This window comes from Ictidomys tridecemlineatus, chromosome 12 (genome assembly GCF_052094955.1).
Source record: "Ictidomys tridecemlineatus isolate mIctTri1 chromosome 12, mIctTri1.hap1, whole genome shotgun sequence".
Taxonomy (NCBI): domain Eukaryota; kingdom Metazoa; phylum Chordata; class Mammalia; order Rodentia; family Sciuridae; genus Ictidomys; species Ictidomys tridecemlineatus.
Window position 1 is genome coordinate 92,342,015 of NC_135488.1, and position 21,277 is coordinate 92,363,291.

At 36.6% G+C, this 21,277-nt stretch overlaps 1 protein-coding gene across 4 annotated transcripts in view; it reads left to right on the top strand.

The window, feature by feature from the left end:
- The first annotated feature begins 1,235 nt into the window (after positions 1-1,235).
- Prkd3 (protein kinase D3) overlaps positions 1,236-21,277 on the top strand; it is a 69,512-nt gene continuing 49,470 nt past the window's right edge. The window contains exons 1-2 of one of the 4 annotated variants that reach the window (XM_078029381.1): positions 1,236-1,364; positions 9,322-10,256. In XM_078029381.1, coding sequence (XP_077885507.1) covers positions 9,969-10,256 — 288 coding nt within the window. In that variant the 5' untranslated portion in view covers positions 1,236-1,364; positions 9,322-9,968. Of the gene's footprint in view, positions 1,365-1,668; positions 1,809-2,026; positions 2,232-9,321; positions 10,257-21,277 lie in introns of those variants that run through there. The other 3 variants (XM_078029379.1, XM_005336542.5, XM_078029382.1) reach the window with 3 other exon arrangements.

Consider the following 21,277-nt stretch of genomic DNA (forward strand, 5'->3'; position numbering starts at 1 on the left):
CAATGAGGTCCTGGGAATTTTGCTAAAAGGATATTTGGGCTGGACTAAAACTTTGGGAAGTGGAAGGGAAAAAAAAAAGTCAAAGTAAGGCAAGAGAGTTCTTTGAAAAGAAGATAAATGAATCTACTTTCAATTCTAAAACAAAAGTATGGAAGAATAAGACTAAATACAAAAATATAATCAGATTGAGCTAGATGCTACTGGAGACCATCAGCTTACAATTCCAGAGACTGTGTCAGAAACATCATTTAAAACTAGCTTCGGAGTAGAGCAGGGCTACATACAATTTTACTTGTTCCATCTTTAATAGAACTTATTTTAAAATCCCCATAGGGGCCAGGACCTCTGGAGAGATAGCTAGACGTAAAGTCAGTGTTGAGCATGTGTGAGGCCCTGGGTTCAATCTCCAGAACAGCAGCAGCAGCAGCAACAGTCACAACAAAATCCCATTTCTTAACTTCAAATCCAGGAATATCCACTAACATTATGATATGGTATCAAAAGTAGGGATCCAGCCAGACGCAGTGGCACACGCCTGTAATCCCAGGTTGGGAGGCTGAGGCAGGAGAATCTCAGAGTTCAAAGCCAGAGCAACATAGCAAGGCCCTGACCAACTTAGCAAGACCCTGTCTCTAAATAAAATACAAAAAAGGCTGGGGATATGGCTCAGTAGTTAAGCACCCTTGGGCTCAATTCCTGGTACCAAAAAGAAAGAAAGAAAGAGAAAAAAAAAAGGTGGTGCCCACTTAGGTCGGATTTCTTTCCATTCTCAAAACTTCCCTCTTGACCTCTGAATGGGGATAATTGACTGTAACCCCTCCAGTTGTTTCCCTGTATTTTACTTAAGTATTATTTCGGATAAAATGTTGACAGGAAAACTACGTCTTTTTGTGACAATGACCATTAGCCGCTCTGGCTTTTCTCCCACATATATCTATCATTTAACATCTCTTCCCCCTAGATCCCTATGTGACTTGCACTCCAACACTCGCCCTGCGCTGTCACCCTGGCTTCCCTGCGTGTAGGAGCCGAGGTTCGGTGATTTTCGACTGCACTTCACTTGGATGTTAGAGGTCATACTCGAGGGTGAAGATGGACAAGGAGCAAACGCGAAAACAGTGCAAATTGCCATTCCTGGTTTGCGGTGCCGAGGTGAAGCGCCCCGGCGGCGTCCTCCTCGGTGCGGACCGCCCCGGCCGCCAAGTCAGGCGGCACCTGGAGGGTAGGAGGGGAATGTGGGCGGGAGCCGACGGCGTCTTAGGGTGGGACCTGCTTACGGCTCCGGACACCTTGAAGTCCCGAGTTCGAGACTTCACCTCTAGACGCCATCGTCTTCCTTGGAGCGGAGAGCAAAAGAGAAAAAGGCATGTCAGTGGGAACGGTGGGGTTCCAGTGCAGCGCGGGACTGGGCACACACGGGGTCGCGCCAGGGGCGGCGTCGCCGCTCCGCCGCCCAGCGCTCGCAGGGCCGCCGGGACCCCACAGGGCGTGGGGAGAGGCCCGGCGCGCCGGACGCTGCCGCTGCCCCTCACCCGCGTGCGGAGAGCGGACGACCTCCCGCGCGGACACCACCGGTCGGGGCCGCGGGGGAACTACAGCTCCCGGCAGGCGCCGCGCCGGCCGCGCGCCCCCGCCCCGCGCGCCCCGGCCCCCCGCCCTCCGGCCTCAGGACGGGACGGGAGGGGGGGAGGAAGGGGCGCCGGCGGCGGGCGGGATCCTGCGAGGCGCGTGAAGCCTCGCTGGCGCCTGGTCCGGGACCCAGACGCTGGCGGGCGCGGAGTTTCTCACGACGGGCCGAGCCCGCCTCTGTAAGTAGTCGCCTCAGGGAGTGAGGAGCAGACACCGAAAAAGTTCGCGCCGCCGCCACCGCCGCCGCCGCTTTGTTCTCCCGGCCCGTCGGGCTGAGGCGGCGGCGCCCCTCCCCCACCCGCACGCGGCGGCCGCGGGACCGGGACCCCGCGGGGGCTGGGCGGCGGCCGCGGGGCTGGGCGGGAAGTTGGGGCGGCGGGCGGCCGGGGGCGCCGGCGCGGCCGCCAGATGGGGCCAAGTTCCGGCGTCCGCGCCGAGGCCAACTTGGATTCGCTCTCGCGGGTGACCACCGCGCCCGGCCCTTCAGGGTCCATCAGTTCCCGGGGACCCCAAACTAGTTGCGGACGCCACTCACAGTGCCGAATTTTGCATGAGGCTTTTCGTTTCCTTTCATCACTTTACGCTGTACCCGTCTGAAAGGGGTGAGTAGATGCTTGGAGAGTCCCCCCACCCGGGTTTCCTGATTCCTTTAGGTTTGCAAGTTGCAGCATTGCTCCGAGTTGTTCTCGGCTTCGGGAGGGTTTTCTTGAGATGAAGTACTGAAGTGCGACTGTTTCTTTGAGCAATAAAAATAACCACATACTATTTGATTGCCTGTTATTTTGTTTCAAGTTGTCCGAACCAGAAGCATAGGCCTTGCGGTCTGCAAGCACGAATATAAAGCGACAGGCAACCTGCAGAGCTTTCCACGCACAGATTGATGGCATGGACATAACTGTCTCTTCAGCCACACCCATCCCCACAGGAAATGAGACTATCGGTGTCATCTTTGATTAGGAAGGATAAGTTACACCCTGAACTCCTACTCTGCAGGACATGGCCTTAAATTTATGAACTTTAGCCACAAATGAAACGAAAACTTTTTAAATGCGCTGATTTGTCCTCTAGAAAATATTATTACGCTTAAAGTACTTGTACTTGACGTTGTGGTTCTGGTGTTTTTAGCGATTTTGTTTTTGCTTAGGTCAAGCTTAAACTTTTAATGCAGTAAGGGCAGGGAATACCTATGGATTTGCTGCAGAAAATTTCCATAAAGTTCCCCGTTTTACTTTCCTCTTCCCATATTAGAATCTGGAGTGAGGTCAGGTATGGCAATTCAGCTGAAAGGAAGAAGTTGCAAGTTTTAGTAAAAGTAGTAGTTAAAAAATGTGTCAACAGAAATCTTTAAGGTAGCTTCTGCTCCATAAGGTAATAGTATAAATGATGTAGACCTGAGCAGATGAACTTTGAGTATTCCAGTTTGAGAAGCTAGTTGTAAAACAGTTCCCATTTCAGGATTACTCAGATTCAAGAATGTTGACTGCTGTATACTTTAAAATTAATTTTTTAAGTATACCAGATAGTCTGAGGTTTTTAGTGTACACATTTTATAAGCTTTCGGTTTCATCAGATGACCTTTAAAATAGACATTTCTTTCTGTTAAACACTGCCACACACACACAAAGAATGTAATGAGTTTTGGGATATTAAATTTTTTTAAGTTACATAAGAACTGAAAACAGTTCATACAGGAAAAAATGAATAGATGATAATTTAAATGCACTTTTCTTAAGGGAAATTTTGGTACAGTTTTTAAAAAAGACATTCTATAATTGGCAAAAATATTAACCATAGTGAAATTAATTGCTCATTTTTAAAGTAACTATACAGAATAAGGGGAAATTATTTGCTAGTAAAAGTTTAAATTTGATTTAATAATCACCATCTTCTGTGCTGCTCGTACTTTGAGTCCCTCCAATTATATAATTCAAATTGAACTTGTTATATATGTATACCTTTTTGGAGCAGTTGTCTTATGAAAAAATTGAGGTAGGTACTTAAGAGATGTTTTAGTTTTAATTTCAGTGTAGGAATAAAGTTTTCTCCACTTGTGTGATTAGTTTATAGTGGTGGTATGTGAGAAATTGCTCTTTGGATATTAGCCAATCAGATTTCTTATATACTACTGGTGCGAAGATGAAGATATATGAAACTCAGCATAGATTCACTTTGCATTGCAAGACTGGTAGTCTGTAATCTTATTACTGGATATAATTTTCAGTGCCTGAGCAGAGAGTACAGGTACTATGCCCTCTCAGTACTCTGCCTGACAATGGAGGGACTGAGATTCAAATGCCACTGGTCCAGGTAAGCAGAGTTTTAAAGGAAACAATTTAGTTGAATTAATCTAAAGTAATAGTCATGATTTTGAAAATGTATTAAGTAAATAGTGGTATTTTTAAAAATAAGCAGATACTTGAGTTTTTATACAATATACAATATAAAGACCACATCCACACTATTAAGTACAGTGAAACTTGTCAAGGCAAAACATGGACATTGACTTCAGCACACTAGTCAGTGAGTGTTGCACTGAAAAAGGTCATGTTTTTTTACATGGTAAAAGAGTACATGCACATAATAACATGGAGGTGATGAGGAGACCCAACCTGCCACTTCATTAGCATTCCTAGCACACAAAACTAAATTGAACCTGGACGACCTTTTGCTGGTGGGAGTCATGGTAAATATACTGTTCCAAATAGGAAAAGCATTTTACCTCTTTAGCTTTTACTGAGTACAAAAAGAATGCTGGCTGCGCTAAATAATGAGCTATCTTTTGAAATATTTAGTAGCTAGATATGTTTTGTCTTATGATTCTGTTGCCTCTCTCTGCCTTCCTGACTAGTATGTATCAAATGGTCCTAGCTTAAATGTCACTTCCTTAAAGGGACCTTCCTTGACACCTCAGCTGAAATTAAGTCCCCTTGGTATGCATAGTCATGTCACTTCTCATAGTTTGTAATTGCCTAGCTATTTATGCAAATGTTTGTTTAATGTCTGTGAGTTCCTTGAGAGCCTTGTCTGTTTCTGTCACTGCTATCTTAACTCCAGTGTCTCATAGCAGTCTGGTAAATATTGCTTACTCAATGAGGATTTGTTGAATGAAAATGCTGCTGTTAGAGCTTCTCTTAAGTAGCTACTTTGTTAAGGTAGAAAATAATGTGTTATAGGAAAGGTGACTCTGAGAGGAAGAAGGTAGATGAACTTGTTATATACCATGCAGTAACCTTCAACCAAGTCCCTTAACCTCCAAGACCTTTGTCTATAATAATTTGGCAGACTGGGCTCATGATGCCTTTAGTATTCTATGTTTTAAGCCAGGTGTGGTGGCACATGCTTGTAACCCCAGCTGCTGGGGAGGCTAAGGCAGGAAGATTGCAAGTTCAAAGTCAGACCCAGCAAAAGCTAGGGGCTAAGCAACTCATTGAGACTCTACCTCTAAATAAAATACAAAATAGGGCTGGAGTTGTGGTTCAGTGGTCAAGTGCCCCTGAGTTCAATCCCCAGTACACGCCCCCCCCAAAAAAAATTCTGTTTTGATTGCATTCAACTATGGTGACAGATGATGTAAACTCACTTAAACACAATATATGACAGCTCCCCAAAAGAATACCTGAGATGTTCCACATAAACAGAAATTCTATTATCTTTGATTATAACCTCTCTTATAGCTGTTAAAAATAATATATCTAATTGATATACAGTTTATAAATTAATAAGATATACTATTTCAGTCTTCTACTTGAAGCATAAAGACAAAAAATAAAGCAACATACCAGGGTTTGTATAAATTAGAATTGTTAGGTTTTTTTTTTTTTTTTTAATACTTGGTCTTGATATTTTGCTTCCTACATCTTGTTGCACCTTACAGAGCAAATCGAAGTTCCCTAAACTAAACAAGGAGAGGGAAACAGAGGGAATGAGTAGGCTGAAGATAATATGACAACTTCTTGGTTTCTTACTGTTCATACTGAAACTTTTTAAAAAAATCACTTTTATAGAAAATTATATGTAATTATAAACAGTTATCATTAGTTCTATTAGGTAAATTGTATTATTAGTTACTACTATTTAATATTAATTGGTATATAAAATAGAAATTTATTGGGAAGATATTGATCAAATAATATAAAACAGTGATATTATATTTTTTAAGAGATTGGTTTGCATACAGTGTTCATCAATATTATACTACTTTATTGTGACAGTTCAGCTTTTTACAACTGTTGAGTCAGACATTTTATGGAGTTCATTCCCTCTTAAGACAACCTGTTGCTAGGTGGTTGATGTGGAATGAAATATTAGAAAAGGGATTTGGAGTCCAGAAAATTTAAGTTTGAATCTCAGTTCCATCACTTATTAGCTATGTAATTGTGGGCAACCAGCAACTTCTTGAAACTCTGGTTCCTTTTCTGTAAGAGTTAAATCTCATAAGGATGTTGCAAGGATTTAATGAAGTTTGTTTATCTCACTTGCAGAGTTTAGCATAAGGTAAGAGGCTTAATTTTTTTTTTCTTTTTATTTTTTTGTACCAGGGATTGAACTCAGGGTTGCTTAACCATTGAAGCCACACCTCCAGCCCTTTTTATTTTTTTTATTTTGAGTCAGGGTCTTGCTAAGTTGTTTAGGGCCTCCCTAAATTGCCAAGGCTGGCTTTGAATTTGTGATCTTCTTGCCTCAGCCTCCTGCTGGGATTACAGCGCCACTTGCCTGGCCTTAATTGCTATTTCTTTTGTAGTTACCATGAAAATTGCTCAAACTTACTGAATAGTTTGAGCACTTACTGTAAGCTAGGTATTGTTATAGGTACTTACACAAGTAAGTAAGTAAGTAGTGTTTCCATCTTCTGCAATAACACTGAATAAAACCAATCCCTCTATTAACACCCCTTTAAGTATTTGATGACCACTTAGTCTGTTTGGTTTTGTTAAGCACATGTTTATCACATGACATTGCTTTCCCCTTTATTGGATGCAGTTTTTTCTTCAACTCTAAATCTCTGTAGGTCTAGAAATGTGGGCCATGAAAATAAACATTACCGTATACAGATTGATGCTGATGCATTCTTGGTGCCCAGGGAATTTAGTTTTGCATTAGTCTTCTAGTCACTATATATATTATATATATATTATATATTATATATATTATAATATATATTATAATATACTATATATATTATATTATATTTATTTTATATATATATATATATATATATATATATATATATAACATTTATTATGCCATGAATTCATAGGAAATAGGTTCCAGCAGTTCAGGCTCCTTTCCATTTGTTCTCACAAAATGTGCTTCTCTGGGTGGGGCTGGGTGGGGCAGGGTGGGGCAGGGTAGCCCTTCAGCTGAACCCAGGTACCTTTCTCTTTGGCTTCCTTCTTTTTCTGATCATTTTTCTAGTCACCCATTATATTAACAGTGCATATTAAACTCTTGGGTTCATAACCCAGTCTCATATGAACAATTTCCAAGTCAACATTTTTCTTTTTCTGATGCACATTTAAATTTCTGAAACAAAATGCAAAGCTTTACATTTATCCTTGTAAAGTTTCACACTCATTTTAGTTTTTATTTCTCCTGTATTTGTTCAATCTGAAGATTGTATAAGCATGTCACCTGTGTCTTCATTAACGCACACATAATGAAAAACAATGTAAAGCTGAGAACAGAGTTCCAAGGCTCTCCCCTAAAGAATTATGTAAGTTAACAGAGCAGTACATTTCCCAATGACACTTAACATTAACTCACAAACAACATATTTGGAAAAATAGTATGGAAAGTACTTTAACTTCTGAACTTCTGTTTTCTCAACTATAAAGTGAGTTGAAAGGATTAAATAAGGTAATACATATACAGTGTTTAGAACAGTGTCCCGCAGATAGTAAGAGTTCAGTGAATGTAAGGTATTATTTCCTCCATCTAAGAAGCTGTAATAGTCATTTTTTCTAAGTTGTAAATGCAGTGGACTTGGCATTACTTTTTCTATTTAAATTCAGGCTGACATCTAGTGACCATTTTATTCTCTGTTTATTCACAAAACATTTGCTTCATAATCTATTCTTGGATTTAGTTAAAGAGTTATAACTTTATGTATCTAATTTTTGAAATTTGCTTATCTGCTTCTCTAGCCCCCAGTATTTGAAGCAACTCTACCCAACTTCTGGATTATGACTCTCTCATTCTGAGATCTTTCTCCAAGATTGTCAGAGTCAGCTTTGTGATTACACTTGATCACAAAGTGTATGGAGTGGACTGCATTTGGGCCCAGAGGCTTGAACTCACATAAAGTTGCTTTAAGTCTCTTATTCAAGAGACTCAGGTTTCAGTTCTTAATCTTTTTCTACAGCTATAATTTAAAACAGTTGGAAAAGAAAAGCAAAATACAAGTTGAGCAATTCTGTGTGATCTGTCAACCTTAGCAACATCCTCCCTGAGCAAGTAATTCTCAGTTCCTTGTTCTTGTTGAGAGATATTATGTGATTGTGGAGAAGGCACTAGATAAGAAAATATGTAACCTGCATTCTGATTTCCACTCTATCTCTTCATAGCCATGTGACACTATGTAAATTGTTTTATTACCTTGTGCTTTAGTTTTCTCATCTGCAAAAATGGTAATATTTCTCTGTCAACTTTCAAAGAGGTATTGTGAGATACAGTATGTGAAATGAACTATTAGGTACTGTACAGTATAAGTGTGGAATAATAATTTATTTGAAGGTAGCTATAAATACTTTTAACAGTTTTTCTGGTCTCAGTTTTCTGTGAGCTTTCTTTTATAATACTGTATCTGCATGTCTTTGTTGTTCTGTCATGTTCATCCTAATTCAGCACCATTAACTACTCTGCAGCATGTCACTATACGTCCACACTGGATGCCTTACTTTTTCATCATTGGAATTGTTGATAGGTACATAGATAGAGTTTAGAATCCTCTCATGAGCCATTTTACTTAGCCACATGGGGTCATACCAATGTTTTTTGTTTTTTAACTTTCCGAACTGTTTTCCTAACAACTGTCATACATATTTAATTGTATCTACTGTTGTCTTTCCTACTGTTAGAACTTCTTATGATAAAATCATTTTATCCTGTTTTCCTATCTTACGTATTTATGTCTTTGTTGTCCGGTATATTCCCTCTTGGTCCCTTAGCCTTCTGAAAGGAATTTGTCAGCAAAGCAAGTAAGGAGTCATATTTTGCAGGATTAGAATTTTAACATATGAAAAAAGAATACTTAATTTACCTATATTAGGAAATTGTTATACATCCTTTATATGACTGGGTGGTATATGTTTTACATCTGTGTCAGTGTCAGTTTTACTTCTCTTTTTTTATCCCTTCTGTTTTTCTCTTCTTGTCATACTCATTTATAATTGTACAATAAAAGTGTTGAATTTCATTGATTTAAAATCTTGCAGCTTTTTTAAAAGTGATCATTTCTTCAAGTTTCAAGTGTTAGCAGTGCCGGGGATATTTTTTAAAGCAGGAGGCTCTCTCTAAAATTATTCCTGTAGAAAAAAATGATTCTGATAGCTAGACCAAAAATGGCTACTCATTGTGAATTATGAACATACAACCAAAAATTATCGTTTTAAAAAAGTATCAGAATACATACATTTTTTTTAAATTAATGTCAAGTGAATATAAACTATTAAACTTTTTACAAATTCCTTCTAGGCTGACAGCATTTCAGAAAGCATCTACTTTTCTTGATGGATCCATTCATCAAATGAAATATGCGTGTACTATTTTTAAAAGCTTTTTACTTCATCATAGAAAAGTTTATCCCCCCAAATGAAAATGAGGACATTTGAGAGAGTGATTTGAGAAAGTGTCTTGTCAAATCGGTGAACCAAAGGATAAGTACTGAATAAATTAATCTAAAACACTATTTTTTAAACCAGAAGGCTCTCATCTTGACAGAAAAACAATTTTGATTCAGTGTGTATCTTATGAAATGAAAAGTGAGAGACAAAAACAGACTTAATATAGATGAAGATATTTAGTAAATAAGCATTGTCAACTGTATTCTCATGAAGATAACTCAGTAATGTGAAATCCTATACAAATCCTTGATTGTGGCCCTAAAAACAAGACTGTTTTTGATGGGACTGATATTAAGAGAAGTAGGACTATTTGTGCATTCAACTCACAGTGATAGAATTTGTAATCATCGGTATGAATGGCTTAGTAGAGGAAATAAAGAAGATTTCATCTACATCCAAAAGTACAGTCACTTTTTTTTACTGCTGTTATTTTGAAAACCTTTTCACAACCATTTAAAAATAATTGACAGCTATTTTTTAAAGATTAAAGAAAGGCAGATGTCTGCAAATAATTCTCCTCCATCAGCCCAGAAGTCTGTGTTACCTGCAACTATTCCTCCTGTGCTTCCAACTCCTTCTCCGTGTTCAAGTCCTCAGACAGGACTCTCTTCCCGACTCTCTAATGGAAGCTTCAGTGCACCATCACTCACCAACTCCAGAGGCTCTGTGCATACAGTTTCATTTCTACTGCAGATTGGCCTCACACGAGAGAGTGTTACCATTGAAGCCCAAGAACTATCTTTATCTGCTGTCAAGGATCTTGTGTGCTCCATTGTTTATCAAAAGGTACTGTGCCAGCTATTTATTTCAATTGTTTCTCTAATAATGTTTCTAATGCATCTCTATCAGTTATATATATGTGACAATAAGTTAGCATGTAACAATGAGTTAACCCATAATGGATCCATCAGTAATTTATATCCTGATTATGAGCATTTTTAGAAATATTCTAGTAGACTATGAGCTGAAAATCTGAAATTTCAGAACCTAATTGGAAATCTATATTCCAGATTGAGAATACCACTTATCCTAGCTTTAAAATGCTGCTGCTCTGTCTCTTAAAAGCAGGAGAATCTATAAAATCAGGGAGATATAAGAAATCTCATTTGCTTTCTGAGAAAAAGGACATTGAGGTGGCTTACCAAAAACGCAAGATACAGCAACAGCTGAGTCCCAGGTCCACATTTTGTGTTTTCTAGTTGCCCTCTACTCTCTTTTGTACACTTTCCTTTCCCTTTAGATCCTGATTATTTTTCAGAGATGGAATTTGGTCATGTTTGTTAAGTTCACTCTGTCAACTTCTTTTTCTGTGTTCCGATCACTTATATTTAATACAGTTTTCACTATAGATATATTTAAATATACAGGTGGTCTCCTGCTGATAATAGTTTGATTTAGGACTTCTCAACTTGATGATGATGTGAAAATGGTACTCATTCAGTAAAACTACTTTGAATTTTCCTAGCTAGCTATACATGGTACAGTACTCTTGCAATGCTGGGCAGCAGCAGCCAGCCCCCGCTCCCAGTCAGCCAAGCGATCACAAGGGTAAACAGCTAACAGCACTACAGTGTACTGAGTTGCTAAGTTACTGATGTTTGGTAGGCTAGGTGTATTAAATGATTTTTGACTAAGTATTTTCAACTTAGGATGAGTTTATTGGGATATAGTCATAAGTCAAGGAGCATCTATATAAAAATATTTGCTATTTGTTTTATATTTGTCCCTTCTGTTCTTGGGGACTTTTTACCCCTTCCTTTTCTGCCTTCTTTTGAATTGAGTATTTTATATCATTTCATTTTATCTTTACTGCTGGTTTTTTATTATAAAATTGCCAAACAATTCTTTCAGCTATTTTCCTACTGTAGGGGTCAGTGGTTTACATCAAAAAGCAAAATCTAGTCTTCCATTTCTTTTATTTCTATATACATTATTTCTTATTATTCACAGTAGTCATGCTCTAAAATCTCTGCAACTACTGAATTAGCAAGTACTGAACCATTGCTCCTAGTGGAAATACAGGTTAGGTTCCTCAGTCCTCTGTTCATAATATTTTTGTTAGTAAAGAAATTAACCTTGTACTCACACAGTTAGTAGCACCATAACTCATGGCTGAATAAAGGTTGATTAACTCAGCCAGAGTTTAGAGCCAATGGAAATTATCATACTTAAGGACCAGATGATAATAATCTGAAGGTTTTTTTTTCCCAAACATTTAAATTGTATGTTTCATTATATGAGCTTGCCATTTGTTTTCCCTATGCTGAAAATGTAATAATCTGGTAATTTAAAATTCATTGACGTCCACATCTAATCACAGTTTAATTAAGATAGTTGCATCTAGATAGAAAGAAAACAAATGCTAGTGACTTTGTTTTTTCTAATTGGCAGTTTTCAGAAAGTAAATAGTATGATACAGTTGTCCCTTACCTCAGGACCATTATCTGTTTTGGCCTTCAGTTGAACAAATACTTACGGTCCAGTCACAGTGCTAGGTACTACTGAAGCTCCCAGGAAGAAAGATTCCTTGCCCTTAACAATTTATGTTTCAGAAAAAATGAGTGAATGTGAAATTACTGTAATGTAAGGTAGATCGTGAAAGAAAGGTTCAAGATGGTGAAATGACTCAAATAAGAAAAACTTCTAGACTGTAGAGTTAGGAATGCCTTCCTTTTGGCTTTTGCCATCATCTCCTGTATACTTCACCTGGGGAAATAAACCTTACTGCTAGTATAAATAAACTAAGACTTTAATATCATCAGTAGTCAGTAAAAGAGCAGAAACCAATCCATTTATGCACAGGTGGACTTCTTTTTCATGGTGAAATGAATAAATCCTTGGGTACTATGTAAGCTAGGCCTAGATATTTAAGAAATTCATAGAAATCTCTGCCTTCCTTGCTTCCCTGAAATAAACTAGGCAAGCATTTGTAGTTGCTAGCTGTGAGAGGTGACAAAAATATGTGATTACTTATGTAAAAGTATTACTGCAAGATTACTTACAAAAGTGTGCTGATGATTCCCAAAAGCATATTTGTGATCCAGGTTACTTTCATAACCTTCAAACATGCCACATGCTCTCTCATTAACTAGGCCTCTGTGCCGACATACCTCTGCTTCAAATAACCTTTCCCCACCATATCATCTGCTTGGACCTCCGGCAAATCTTGCTGATTGTTAATTTTCACTTTATTTGAATGTATGTACCATAAAGCTCTATGAGGCGAGATAACACAGCCACAGTAAGTGCTCAATAAATATTTCTTGGTTGAATAAAGAAAGGAATTCAAGCTAGACACCATGACACATATCTGTAATTCTAGCAGTTTGAGAGACTGATGCAAATTATATAATTGCAAAACAATTCTTTCAGGATACAACAAATCTTTAAAGATTCTTTCAACAATTCTTTCGCAAGTTCTAGGCCAGGCTCAGCAACTTAGCGAGACCCTCAAAATAAAAAGTACAAAGGACAGGGGATGTACTCATAGTAAAGTGCCCTTGGGTTCAATCCCCAGTACTAAAAAAAGGTGGGGGGATTCATATGAAGCAGCATGGTATTGTACTTAAAACATGAAGTTTACTAGTTGGATACCTTGGTTTATTATCTGAAAAATGATATTAAAAATAGTCCTCATTTTATGTTTTTTTGTGTGTGTTGTATATATGTATGTATGTATTAAATGTTTATAAAATACTTAGCCCAGGACCTAGCACATAGTAATCACACAATTTTTTTTAAAACAATATTTAAGAATAATTGTTAGCTTGTCAATCTGATCTCACTGGGTTTCTAACTAAAAGATCTCCAAATCTCTAGCCACTGTGCTTTAAGATTACTCTCTGTTGAAAATATAATAGAATTCATCAGTGGTGATCTAGAAATGACTTGAAAGTTACTAACCAACTAAATGTATGTCAACTTCCAGTTTTGTTCTTTATGAAATATACATATTTGTCAATCTGTTTTATATAGAAGACAAATTGATTTTTTTCTTTGATCTGCATAGATAAATTTACAGTTTTCTATTAGTTCTTCTAATGCTTTTTATTGGTACAGAAAATTAGAGGTTAATGGTTTATCAGTTATGTGATTGATTTACTTTTCTTGTATGCATGTGAAAATTATGATTTCTTTATTAGAATAAATGTTCATCGTGGTAAATGTCTTTCTTTAGATTAATGGTGATTGCATATATGATCAGAATCATTTAATTTTGAGTTCACCTAATTTAACTAGATAGTTAATTGTTAAACAGTGAGTAAGCATGCTTTTTTGTATTTCCATACCCTCAGGCTATTATATCTAATATAATGAAATTAAGATACTTCTGCTTTATATACACATTCCCAAGGTTAAACTGCCAAAAAAAAAAAAAAAACATACATACATACAAACAAAAAAACCTATAGAGTCGCTACAGAGGGATAATAGTTAATAGATTACATAAAATCTTTTTTGTTGCTTTTGTTTTTGTTTGGCTAATCACTGAGCCACATCCCCAGTCCTTTTTATTTTATTTATTTATTTTTTTAATTTTGAGACAGAGTCTTGCTCTAGGGGCTGGCTAAGTTGCTGAGGCTAGCCTTGGGTTTGAGATCCTCTTACTTTAGCCTCCCAAATTGCTGGGATTTACAGGCATCTGCCACTGCACCAGGCTTAAGATCTTTGGTATCATAAGAGGGATAAGAAGACTAACTAAAAGTATGTAAATGCAAATCAGAGGTAAATTAGTATAAAATGGAGTTAACAATCAAACTTCTGAACAGTAGGAAACTCTTTCCCAGATCAGTAAACAGAAACAAAAGAGAAAATTACAGTATGCAGATTTTATTGTACAAAATTGTGATATAAACATGTAAAAATAATAAAAACAAAAGAAAGAAAGAAAAATCTTTAACGTGCTCAGAACAGAGCACTTTAAAGTGAACACTGACCTCAAATATTTGGTCAAATTATATAAAAATATATTTCACAAAAAGATTAATAAAATGGGAAAAAACATGGGGAAATGTTCAAAGTAGTTTTAAAATAAGTATAGGCCAGGCACAGTGGCACATGCTTATTATCCCAGCAACTCAGGAGCCTGAGGCAGGAGGATCACAAGTTGAGACTAGTCTCAGCAACTTAGCGAGACTCTGTTTCAAAACAAAAAATAAAAAGAACTGGGATATAGCTCAATGGTAAAGCACCCCTGGGTTCAATCAAACCAAAAATAAAAATAAATATGTATAGATTAGGTATCATGTGTTCAAGTAGGGGGGAAAAGAAATTTGTATTCTTGATATGGGGCAGAACATAATAGAATCTTATAAAAAACAATGATTTAAGGCTTATAGTGAGTTTAAGTTAATCCATTAAATTCTAACAAGGATAAAACACAAAATATATACACTGAGATTTTTATTTTCCAAGAAAATCTCTTTTCAATCAACAGATAATGTTTAGTTGAGCTTTGAATTTCATGACACATTTCAAGGGTGGAATGGGGTGGAGTTTCTTTTGTTTTTGTTGTTAGCATAAGCCAAAACTTAGCTTCCTTTTTTTTTTTTTTTTTGAAGCTTTGAAAGCCTTCCAGCATCCATGATACATTGTGATTGGTGCTTACTCATCTCTTATGCTTAGAAATATCTTACTTAAGCAAATGTTTGGTAAAGGACATTTTACCTGCTCTTACTGCTACCTAGGGATACTACAGATAATCTTTGATGGTAATTACTTGCATTGATGAAAAGATTTATAGTTGTCAGCACTGAAAATAAAAAGTAATGAGCATATAAGCACCAGTATTTGTTTCCATCCTACTTCATGTGTCTTGTGTCTTAGTTGTGCCCAAGTTGCTCTCCCTAGTGTAGATAGTTTAATTTAGTTTGTCTTCCTAGGGTTTCCTAAAACACTTTAAAGTTCTCAAGATGTTTGCTCCCTCAGGACACCAGTGGACCTATTCCTCATTTCACATATGAATGTGAATTATACTGGGCGCATGCCTGTAATCCCAGAGGCTTGGGAGGCTGAAGCAGGAGGATCTCAAGTTCAAAGCCAAGCCTAAGCAGTTTAGCAACTCAGCAAGACCCTGTCTCTAAATAAAAAAAGGGTTGGGGTTGTGGCTCAGTAGTTAAGCGCCTCTGGGTTCAATTCCCAGTAACACACACACACACACACACACACACACACACACACACAAATGTAGATAAGCCCTGTACTGTTCTTAATTGTGGAGTATTATAGTCTTGGTCTCTGATTTTAATATATAAGATCAAATTAAACTGTGGTTCTTAACTGAGGAGATTTTGATACCCACCCCAGGTGTCATTTCTCAATGTCTGAGACATTTTTAATCTTCCCAATGGGAGCGGGGAAGCAATGCTACTGACTACTAGTTGGGTAAATGGCAGGAGTATTGTCACAATGCACCAGAGAGCCTCCTCAGTAGTTAACTGGCCCAAAATGTTAATAATGCTAAGGTTGAAACCACTTATTTAAACTGACACAAAAACAGAATTTCTGACCTTTGGAGAAATCTAAAACTTTTCTCTATTGACAGATCTTAGAATATTTCTTAGATTAAAATCTTCTAAATGTAAATTGTAACTTGAGATGTTCCAAGTAAAATTTCAGGTTGGGCTTGGGCATTTTTGTTTGTTTTAGGAATAGTGCATAGTTTCTCTTGTGAATATGGATATAGTTAAACAGTGAATGTAAGATTTTAACCTGTAGGGGCTGGGGTTGTGGCTTAGTGGTAGAGCACTTGCCCTCACATGTGGGACACTGGGTTTTATACTCAGCACCACATAAAAATAAATAAAGATATGTCCATCCTTAACTAAAAATATACTTAAAAAAAAAAAAAAAAAGATTTCACCAAACAGGATAGCTTACACCTGTAATTCCAGAGGCTCGGGAGGCTGAGGCAGGAGGATCATGAGTTCAAAGCCAGCCTCAGCAATGGCAAGGCACTAAGCAACCCAGGGTGACCCTCTCTCTAAATAAAATACAAAATAGGGCTAGTGGTTGAGTGCTTCTGAGTTCAATCCCTGGTGCCCCTCACCCCTAAAAAGATTTTAACCTGTGTATATATTAGAGTCCCTTTTTTTGTTTTTGTTTTTTTAAGAGCTGGGGATTGAACTCATGGCCTTGTGTATGTTAAGCAAACACTCTGCAACTGAGCTACCCCACCAGATTCCTATTTCTTCGTATTAGTTGGTAAAACAAAATTAAGCACAAATAATATATCTGTCTTCTAGAGATTTATAAACTGAGGATAGCACGCTGTGGTTTCTTTGTTTTTTGTTTGTTTGTTTGTTTGTTTTCATGATAAAACCCAAAGAACTAATGGGACTGGCAATCAGACATATCTGAGCAGCAGGTGGAACTGGGAATGAGCCAAGTAAAAATTTGCTTATCAGATCCCAGGTGGGAGGCACAATCAAAAGATTGATTACAAGTGAGCAAATAAGTACTGAGGGAATAGACCAAAACTTTGGCCCATTTTATAATGATGCTTCATGGGTTCCAAATAGTGAAATTGCATTAGCTTTGTTATTAGTATTTTTTTTTTTTAAGAATAATCCAAGGAAGACATAGCAGAGTGTATTATCTCAGTAGAATTTCAGGAGAAAACAGACCAAGGATGCAAAATTTTTATTTTGTCACTTTCTTCTTTTGTGTGAAGTTACAATCATAATACTCATCTCTATAAAAAAATATAGTGATTAAAATACAGAGCTGATAATACAATGTCTGGCATATAATTAGTGTTCAGAAATAGTAATACCTGTGTTTTTTTTAAGTGTTTTCAAATCTGGAAAGATCATTGGTCTTGTAGAAGCCTTTAAACTAATAAATATCAGAACATGTATAGCCAATACTGTTATTTTGCTTTGCTCTTAACTTTTTAGTATTTAGCAAACTATAAAAAATAAGATTCATTGTTTATCTTATTAAAGGACAGGGGTTACTTGTTTTAGGAACTTTCAGGAAAATAAATAAGATGACTTATGTCAAGCGCTTTGTACAATTTCTGGTGCATAATGACTATACTCAATGTTATCTTTCCACCTTGCTTTCATATTGTCTGGAGGATTAGACTTTATAGTCATAACACTACTGCTAATGTTAATTTGTTGAATGAACATAGTAACTGGAGTGAAAAAGGAAATACACAGAAAGCAAGTCTTTTTAAGTTTGTAGCAATGTTTAGCAAAATCAAAATTATTCTGACTAAAGCTGACCATCTGCATTTAGCTGATTTTAAAACATTTAGTTTTAGTTTTGACCATTTACATGATACTAAACCTGAAGACAGCGATTGCAGCCTGATTTTATGAATGATTTTGGTCTACTGAATGAGTATATTGTCTCTGTAGAGACGGATTGAGTATAATTTTCAGGTTCTGCCAAGGCAGAGCAAAAAAACCCAGCTGTATCTTTTGTTTTCCAGAAACCTATTGTCAGTCTGTCTTGTTTTCTCTACTCTATTCTTTTTTTACTACAGCTGTGTTACAGTGACTTGGTGACATCCTCCCCCTTTCCCCTACATTCTTTGTCTAGGCAAAACAAGTGTCAGGCAACCATTACTAATCTGGAGGCTCAAACTGGAAGAAGAAATTTTTTTTTTAATTCTGCTTATTCCGGTTAAAACTTTGGTCCCTGAAAGTTTGAGTTAAATATAATCAGAATTAATAACAAAACAAGGAAATAAAAGAAAAAAATTGCTCTGGTTTGGGTCAAAAAGGCAGGTGTTAATTGAAACAGCTTTTCTGGTATGTAATATCCATAAAATTCTGAGTTGGAGATTAATGATGAAAGGTAAAAATAAATTCAAGTTTATGTTGAATAATTTTCTCATTCTCAACTAGACTTTATTGCTTTGTGTATATATCATAAAGTCACTGGAATTCTTCAACACTTCAAAAATTGATGTTAAATTAATATTAGACTTGGTTCTGGGGAATTTAGTAATGCCAAATTAATTGCTTAATATTCACCAATCTGGAGCCATAGCTTAGTTAGTGGTAGAGTACTTGCCTAGCATGTGTGAGGTCCTGGGTTCAATTCCTGGCATCACAAAAATAAGATTAAAAAAATAATAATAGTCAATAGATTTTTTTATCTTTTAGAAATCTTAAAACTAGTAAGGACCTGTTAAATAACTATATTCTAGGTTCTTAGGGATTTTAGAGGAAACCTGAAAAGAGAACATTCTTGCCAATTATTTTCTATTATCTGATTTATGCATAAAAAGACTATTTTAGTATCAAATTTGAAAATCATGTAAATATTCAGCATCTCAAATTAAGGGCATATGAAAAAAATCTGTGGTGCTGAGAATGTTTTATATCTTAACCTAAGTGGTGGTCAAATTTATATAAATTTCCCAGTGTCTCTATACTCTTGACTCCTTTATTCCCTATATCAGGGTTTCTCAACTTTAGCACTAAATGGCATTTTGAGCCAGATACATGCTTGCGCGCGCGCGCACACACACACACACACACACACACACACACACACACACAAGTGGGTCTGCATGTGCATAGTTTTCAGACTTCTTAAATGAGATTAGTTACTTATTATACCCAAAACAAAAACCTTTTTTTAAAAAAGTAAATTAAGTGGCCAGTCTCAATGGCACATGGCCACAGTGGCTCAGGAGGCTGAAGCACAAGGATCGAGAGTTCAAAGCCAGCCTCAGCAATTTAGCAAGGCCCTAAGCAACTAGGCAAGACCCTGTCTCTAAGAAAAAAAAAAGGGCTGAAGATGTGGCTAAGTGGTTAAGTGCCCCTGGGTTCAATCCCCAGTACCAAAAAAAAAAAAAAAAAGGAAAAAAGAAAATGTATGTTAAAACTCCCGTGGTTTCCCAGTATATTTAAAATGAAATCCATACTCTTTTAAAATAATGAGAAATTATTCATTCAAATAATGTTAAATTCTGAAGCTTCTGTTTATATGCAAAAATTGTGTGATGTGACCAAGTAAAATAAAAACTTGCAAGCTTCCTAGCTCATCTAACATTTTAGTGACAGAAGTTTAATGACATGAGCTTAACCTTAAAGAACTCTCTAAAGGGCTGGGGTTGTGGCTCAGCCATAGAGCGCTCGTATAGCACATGTGTGGCCCTGGGTTTGATCCTCAGCACCACATAAAAATAAACAAAATAAAGGTATTGTGTCCAACTACAAACTAAAAGATAAATATTAAAAAATCTTTTTTTAAAAAAAAACTCTCAAAATATGTGTTGCTTAAATAATTTTTTTGCAAGTATTGGAATCTTATAACAAGCATAAGTTAATGCCATAAAAAGGAACTTCTGTAAAATTCTTGTAGAAAAATGAATCTTTTGTTCTTGAAGCCATATCTTTCATGGAAAATCAAAGAAAGAGTCCAAAGTGAATAAAGAGAATGTGTGGGAGTGGGAATTTAATACCTTTATGATGAAATTCTGTTTCTTTCCCATATGGACAGGGAAAAGAGTTCATTTTGCACAATCAAGAAGGCTCATAGGTATAATCTGTAGAAAACAAATCAAGAAAAGCTAGTTAATTCTCATGATAATTTTATGAAATAGGCACTGTTTTACAGATGGAGAAACTGAGGTAAGATTATACAATTAGTAAGATTTGAACTCAGGGCAGTTTGACCTTAATTTTACTGCTCACTCCACATCCCATCAATAGAGACTAGTAGAAAGCAATGCAGTTGTGAGTGCAGGGAGAATAAAAACTTCCTTTGTTAATGGAATAATCTCTATTGCTAAGTAAAAAATTTTAAAAGGTACAGAAAAGTGTAGTGTGCCACCATCCATGTAAAAGGGAAAAACATATTCATGTTTACTTGATTGTATATAAAATATTTTCAAGATTCTGGGCGGTATTGATTATAGGATAGATAACCAAGCAACTAGGACTTAGATTTTGCCCTCTACTCTTTTTAACCCTTTGAATTTTTTTAAAATATATTTTTTCTAGTTGTAGATGGATACAATATCTTTATTTATTTTTAAAGAGTAGAATATCCCAAAGTATAAAATAAATATCCCTGAGTCTATACGGATATTTATAAATGATTGAATAAACAAATAAATGGAGGATAATAGACGAATCCCCTAGGTAGAAGAATTCCAAATAATTTTTGTAGATATTCTACCTTCAAGGAAAGAAAACATAACTTTCTGCTTATTAAGTGGGGGATGCTCATTTTAACTTACTTTGAAAAAATATGGTCTGGACAGGGGGTGGGTAGATTTGCAGTGGAGAAATCTGGCAAACCTTAACTCAGTCAACATCAGTGATGTCATATAATAGCTTCCCTTGATAGGATATAATGAAGATGACACAGAATGGCACTTAACCTCTGTGGTCTACCTCCCTGACACCAATAATCCCAGTCTAACCATGAAAAAACATCAAACACATTCCAGCAATGGGGCATCCTACAAAATACCTGACCAGCACTCTTTAAATACAACAGTCAAGGGCATTAGAGTCTGAGGAAATCATCACAGCCAAAAGAGGCCTCAGGGTACGGGACAACTAAAGGTAATGTGGTAACATGGATGGGATACTGGAACAGAGAAAGGACATTAGGTGAAAACTAAGGAAATTTTAATAAAATATGGGCTTTAGTTGATAAAGTTAGGTGATTAATTTATAATGTACCAAACTAATGTAAAATGTTAATAGGGTAGAACCCTCTATGTACTATTGTCTGAATTTTTCTATAAGTATAAAACTATTTTTAAAAATAAAGACTATTTTTAATATATTGAATAATGTTTTTAAAGTAAATTTAGAATTCAGGTGTCTATG